Source organism: Nicotiana sylvestris, chromosome 12 (assembly GCF_000393655.2).
Source record: "Nicotiana sylvestris chromosome 12, ASM39365v2, whole genome shotgun sequence".
NCBI classification, from domain to species: domain Eukaryota; kingdom Viridiplantae; phylum Streptophyta; class Magnoliopsida; order Solanales; family Solanaceae; genus Nicotiana; species Nicotiana sylvestris.
The window spans coordinates 164903373-164910682 of record NC_091068.1 but is presented as its reverse complement, the minus strand read 5'-3'; the positions used below and the strand labels follow the sequence as shown (position 1 = coordinate 164910682).

General features: G+C 38.3%; 1 protein-coding gene across 1 annotated transcript; it reads right to left on the bottom strand.

Annotated features, from left to right (window-relative positions):
* Positions 1 to 2263: 2263 nt before the first annotated feature.
* Positions 2264 to 4143, bottom strand: LOC104238413 (DNA (cytosine-5)-methyltransferase DRM2-like). The gene is given in 5 exon segments (XM_009792761.2): positions 2264 to 2701; positions 2846 to 3356; positions 3358 to 3560; positions 3691 to 3782; positions 4098 to 4143. Coding segments are annotated over 5 exon segments (1290 nt in total).
* Positions 4144 to 7310: the final 3167 nt, after the last annotated feature.

Here is a 7310-nt window from a genome sequence, read left to right as displayed (position 1 = left end):
AGTGAACTCGCGTACATACTCCCGAGTTGTGGCCTATGTCGGAGCTCCCTTAACTTCCGCCAGTCTGCCCCCTCGCGTGCAGCCTGTGCACCAGAGGCGTATCCAGGATTTTAATAACATGGGTGCACCATTATCTTTAAGACAAATGTTTGATTCGATTATATAAAATTTGTGGTGATAACGAGTTGACGAGCAAACTATATTAATATATTTTTTTTAATCCAATAAAGATTCAAGGTTGAACTATTGGAAATTACAAGCAGTGACATAAATATTTTAGATAAGCAGAAAAACAAACAAACTCCAAATAAACTTGTCTGGAAACTATACAATGAAATGTTCTTGATACCCAATACAGGAAAAGAAAAGCAACATACCCATTAATCTATACAATGAAATGTTCTTGATACCCAATGAAATGTTCACAATATAGTTTTTTCCTATGGATTTCAATCTTTGACTCAGCTAAGCATTTTCCCAAACATAATATGTGCACAAATTCTATAAACTATCAAAATTCAAGACCTTCAAGCCCTAGCTCTCCCAAATTCGCACTAGAAATAGCAACAACTTCTCATTTCAGAAATAAACATCAGAATCACCATCAAGGCATCAACAAGAAAAAATCTCGGCAAGAGATTCAAACATTGAGCACTGAGTGTCTGAGCAGAATGGGAAAAGAGAGAACAGGGAATAGCAAGAGGAGAAGAAAGCTGCAGCGAGTGAATTAAAATACAGAGCAAGGAGAGAGAGTAGTTACATACCTGAGAATTTTAAAGGAACATGGAGAAGAAATTGTTGCCTTCTTGTCTTCTTGAAGAATCCAGTATTCTAGCCGATAGAGAGAGAGAGAGTTGAGAGGGAGAGACGGTGTATTTTATTTTTAGGAATTTGATTATTGATTGTATATACCCAAATTCCCCATAAAAGATGTGGGCTATGTTTTTAGCCAATAGGAACTTAAAAAAAAAATATAATTACAAAAAAAAAGAAGGTGTAACTGACAGGGATTGAACCCTTTACCTGAGGGACAACACAGTTATGCAGGGGCACCAGCTTACCAATGCACCAAGGTAGTCATTTGAGCATGAGTGGTCACAAACATATTTATATAGAAAAAATTTAAAATTGGTACTGTTTATACATAGGCTAGGGAGGGAAGCATGGGTGCACGTACCCCACCCCCCTCCACATAAATCCGCCTCTGTGGGAAAAGATTGAAAGGGGATGAGGCCATAGGAACTATCCTAGAGCACTTAAGGGATATATTAAGCTTGAATAGTAGAAAAGATTATGTGGATTTCTACCATTTCAGTAGCTGGTGTGGTTACTCATTTTATGACGTGGATTTTGGACGGGGAAAGCCAATTATGTTTAGTACAATCGAAGGAAAATTCAAGAACATGATAATGTTAATAGATACAAAGGATGGTGGAGTGGAAGTTCGGGTTACTTTGAGTGAAGAAGATATGAAAATGTTTGAGAAAAACACAGAGCTGCTAACTTATGCAACTCTCAAGGCTAGCTTCCCTATCAAAGAATGACACAAGATTAAACAAGTTGAGAATAAGGTTCTTGTTTTGTATTAATAAGAGCAAATCTTCGATCGTTCTTAAGGGATAGCTCCTCCCAAATTGTTCAAGATAAGTTAAAGTTTGAGTGCTTTTAATTTCTTGAATGAAGTGTGAAATTTTCTGATTTCCTTTTTAGAATTGTTTTTTTCAATTAAGATAAAGTCCTTTCATGTTTACTGAGTATATTCTCTCCTCCTGACATCTATTGACTCAATTAAATCCATTTAGTCCTTTTGCCAAAGGACTGAGAAAACTAAAGCATGACAACCGTCTTTGTCCTAAGAGATCAGTTGACCCTGATCAAGATTCTAAAATGGCACCAGACAATATTTTCCCATAGTATCAAACAGAACCTTTGGCTTTAACCCAAACAAATACAGACATGTTATCACCAGGTAACAATCCCAGGAAAACGTGGCATTCAAATGACAAACAATTTCAGCACCTTTACCCTGAGGTTGTTTATCAGCAAAAAATTGTTTCTGTTTGTAAGAACCTAGTTTCGAAACAACTAAACCAACAACAATCACATTAGTTTGTTTACCATGAAAATTCCATTAATTTCATAGTAAAATAGCCATGCACAATGCAGAATTGCGATTACTATCTAGCTTCATTATATCCTACAAAGAATAAACCTAGCATTGACAACATTGAGAAAAAGGTATAGGATAATATAATCTGAAATACTATCTACGTCTGCTAGACATGATGGATTTGACTAAGTTCAATATCCTAACATAGTAAAAAAATAGAGAAGACTCTGTACCTTCAAGCCCATCCCTGCTCACCCTATTACCACCTGCAAGATTGTTGCACGGGCTTCCACCGATTACTAGATCAAATTCTCCAAAGGAATCCATCAGTTTCTCCAAGCAGTCTCGGGTCAGCTCCTTCACATCCTCAAATTCTTCAAGCTTCCCCTGCTGAGCTGTTTGATCCCACCAGCTTCTCAAAATAACCCTGTTGACTTCAGATTTTTCAACTGAAACAACATTCTTCATTCGAATCCCGAGACGGTCAAGAGCAACTTCGGCACCGCCAATTCCAGAGAAAAGCGATAATACATTGATACCAGCTGGAAACTTATCTTTCAACACCGATAAGTGATACGCCACTGTGTCGACCTAATAGAAATATCGATCCAAGTACCATGTTAAAGATTATTCTAACAAGAAAAAAAATTCAATAAGCCAATGGAAGAGCTATATTTTTGCAAAATAAGACTGGATATATACAGTGAAAATCAGAAGAAAGAATGTTAGGCTAACCTGGAACGAGTTACCAAGGGATTTGTATCTATCAGTCCTACTTATACCCCTAGTATGGTTCTTTGGAAACCCCAATAGCATTTCAACTTCATCAGGCTCCAAAGGAGCAACTTTGTTTCTTCCAACCCACACCAAATTCCACTTTTTGCATTCTGCAAGAACATACTTTTGCACTTCCATAGGTGGCTCACCAACATATTTCTCCAAAACTTTCCTGATCCTGTCCGTCAATTTTGCACTCCCAATGGCTGTTAGCAAACAATTTAGCTTTGTCCGTTTATCCCAAGATGGCCACCATTTCTTTGTTAAGGGAAGTGCCTCATGAATGGTACTTGGGGGAAGTGGACACAAAGGAAATCTTTTTTCAACTGGAAGATTATGAATATATCCCCTTTTCCTTGCAGCAGCGCAAAAGTATATTGAGTCGACAAACTCAGGCAAAACATCGAACAAGTGTCTGGAAATGGTGTTCCACACGTCCTTTGGAGCTTGAGCAACATTTTCATAGTAAAGGGGGGCCGACAGCTTGCTTCGAAAGATTTCTTTGGACAATTGTGGGAAGAGATACTGTAGGAACTCCAAATCCAATCATGGGTTTGGGCAAACGAATTGTCCCTTCATCAAGAATCGCCCTATGCTTTTTCCTTTTGCACAACTCATTGTACATCTTCCTCTTGTATCCACCACTATCATTCGATATGTGCTTCAGTTTTGGCTGTCACAATGGAAGGGAGGCATCAATTCTATGAAAAATGGTGTTGCTAATTTGCAGTTATATATGCGAACAAATTTGAACAAACTGTTAGCTCACACGAGTCAATTAAAATACTGCGGGGAAAGCGTACCTTCACATCTTCTGGCAGATAGGCATCTTCTGCTCTTGACATTTGAGCAGTACTGATGAAATCTATCAATACGTCAAGCGTTGCTTCTGGACCTAGAAAGTTGTGAAGAGTACATTAATTACCTGGAAAGAACAACTACTCCTATATAACAACTATTACCACCACCACTACTAAACAGCAACTAACCCACTACTACTACTGAACTTCAATCCCAAGTTAATTTGGGTTGGCTACATCATTTTTATTCAATTGATCCACTATATAACTTGCATGAATAAGATTTCTTCAGCAAGTGATAAAACCTTGGCATATTTATGACATATCAAAAGCCAAACTAAATGTCTAACGATAAAAGATTTAGACAGCATTAGTAATGTAGAAGACAAAATACAATTTCATACACGCACCAGATCTCTCCATTGCTATGGAAGCCTCTTCCACTGAATATCCCATATTTGCCAGGTATAATAATGTCTGCTCTTTTTCAGACAAAGAACTGCACTCGCCATTCAAGTAGCACCGTTTAGCAGAATTCTGTCAGACGTTGCAAAAGGAAAATGTTAGAAAACCCTTATATAATTGTGCCCAAGAAATTTATAACGGTTGCGGAAGTCAAATGTATATAGTGTGAATAAGTCACAACTACTATACCAAAAATTATGACAGCCACCAAATAATAAATAAGACAATAAAGTAACAATAAAAGGAACACCAGAATTTACGAGGTTCGGCTAATTTTGCCTACTCCTCGGACACAACCAATATTTTATTTCACTCCAAAAATACAAGTGAAATAATACTAAAGAGAGAAGATACAAATGCCTTAAGAAGATAAGAAGGCAAATGAGAGGTGTATTTAAATCCTAAACATTAGACCTTCTTTTATAGGGGGAAAATCCCCCCCCCCCCCATTCTGCTTCCCAACCGATGTGGGACAATTTGACATCTTCAACAAATCTCCACCTTGGCAAAATTCTACATCTTCAATTCTCTCTCAATAACAAATTTTGGTTGTGTTTTCATCTTCAATCTTCAGTGTTCAACAATGTTGATCAAATCCAAACAATGTTGAAACTTGATCGTAGTCACCACTTTTGTTAGCATATCAGCAAGATTCTCTGTAGTATGAATTTTCTTCACCGTGACTCCACCTTCTTCTATGATTTCTCGTACGAAATGATACCGAACATCAATGTGCTTCGTCCTTGCATGATAAACTTGGTTCTTCGCTAATTGAATAGCACTTTGACTATCACAAAAAATTGTGATACCTTTTTGTTCAACACCAAGCTCCTTTAGCAATCCTTGAAGCCAAATTGCCTCCTTCACAGCCTCTGTAATAGCCATGTACTCTGCCTCTGTTGTAGACAAAGCAACTGTTGACTGCAAAGTAGACTTCCAACTAACTGGTGCCTTTGCAAAAGTAAACACATAACCAGTAGTTGATCTTCGTTTGTCCAGATCACCCGCAAAATCTGAGTCACAATATCCAACTACAGACTGATTGTCTTCCTGCTCAAAAACTAACCCGACATCTACAGTATTATGAATATACCGTAGAATCCACTTCACAGCTTGCCAATGCTCCTTCCCTGGATTGTGCATATATCTGCTAATAACTCCAACAGCTTGTGAAATGTCAGGCCTTGTGCAAACCATTGCATACATCAAGCTACCAACAACATTTGCGTATGGTACCTTTGACATATACTCTCGTTCAGCTTCATCCATTGGCGACATAGTAGTACTTAGCTTAAAATGGGAAGCAAGTGGAGTACTAACTGGCTTAGTCTTGTCATCTATGCCAAAACGTTGAAGTACTCTCTTCAAATATTCCTTTTGAGATAAACAGAGTTTCTTTGAACGTCTATCTCTAATTATCTCCATGCCAAGAATTTTCTTTGCCTCACCCAAATCCTTCATCTCGAACTCCTTCTTCAGTTGAATCTTCAACTTATCAATTTCTTCCGAATTCTTGGAAGCTATCAACATATCATCAACATATAGGAGAAGATATACAAAGGAACCATCTTTAAGCTTGTGCAAATACACACAATGATCGTATTTGCTTCTCTTGTACCCTTGCCGCAACATAAACTCGTCAAATCGCTTGTACCATTGTCTAGAAGATTGTTTCAATCCGTACAACGATTTTTCAAGTTTGCACACCATATTTTCTTTTCCAGCAACTTTGAATCCTTCTGGCTGAGTCATGTAGATTTCCTCCTCCAAGTTTCCATGTAAAAACGCAGTTTTTACATCCATCTGAACTAGTTCCAAATCCAATTGTGCTACCAAAGCCAACATAATTCTAATGGAGGAATGTTTTACAACTGGAGAAAACACTTCATTGTAATCAATTCCCTCCTTTTGAGCATATCCTTTGGCCACCAATCTTGCTTTGTAGCGAACATCTACTTGGTTAGGAAATCCTTCCTTCTTTGCAAATACCCATTTGCACCCAATTGCTTTCTTTCCCTTCGGGAGATTGGCCAATCTCCATGTATGATTCTGATGAAGGGACTGTATTTCATCATTCATGGCAATCCTCCACTTATCTTCTTCTGAACTTTGGACAGCGTCTTTATAAGTAGTAGGAACATCATCAGCTACAATTGAGGTTGCACAAGCAACCGTCTCTATGAGACGAACAGGTTTCGTTATTGTTCTTTTTGGCCTGCTGGTTGCTATTGATTCAAGTTGTTGTTGAGGTTCCTGAGTTGGAATCTCCTCTACTGGCTCTCCTTCCAGAGGGTAATCTTCATTTGTTTCCTCCTCTGCTTCTTGTGTAGGAAAAATAAATTTTCCCTCAAACTCCACCTGCTTAGAAGCACCTTCATTTTGTTTGGTATCTTCTGTTACCTTATTTACCATAGCAGATTCATCAAAGGTAACATCCCTGCTGAATATTACTTTCTTTGTCATAGGACACCATAAGCGATATCCTTTGACTCCAGAAGTAATTCCCATAAAAATAGCCTTCTTTGCCCTTGGATCCAATTTTGACTCCGTCACATGATAATATGCAGTTGAGCCAAACACGTGCAAAGAGTTATAATCTACAGCAGGTTTTCCATACCATTTTTCAAATGGTGTCTTGCCATCAATAGCAGCAGATGGTAGACGATTAATGAGGTGGCATGCATATGTAATTGCCTCAGCCCAAAATTCTTTGCCCAAGCCAGCATTGGACAACATACACCGTACCTTCTCCAGCAAGGTCCGGTTCATACGTTCTGCCACTCCATTCTGTTGTGGTGTATGTCTAACAGTGAAGTGTCGGACGATGCCATCATTTTCACAGACCTTATTGAAATGATCATTTTTGTATTCACCTCCATTGTCTGTGCGAATACACTTGATCCTCCTGCCTGTTTGATTCTCCACCATCGTCTTCCATTTGAGAAAAATTCCCAGCACTTCATCTTTGTTTTTCATTGTATACACCCACACTCTTCGAGAAAAATCATCAACAAAGGTTACAAAATAGTGCTTCCCACCCAATGAAGGTGTTTTGGAAGGACCCCAAACATCAGAGTGTACATAATCCAAAATGCCTTTAGTATTATGGATCGCTGTACCAAATTTAACCCTTGTCTGTTTCCCTTTGACACAATGCT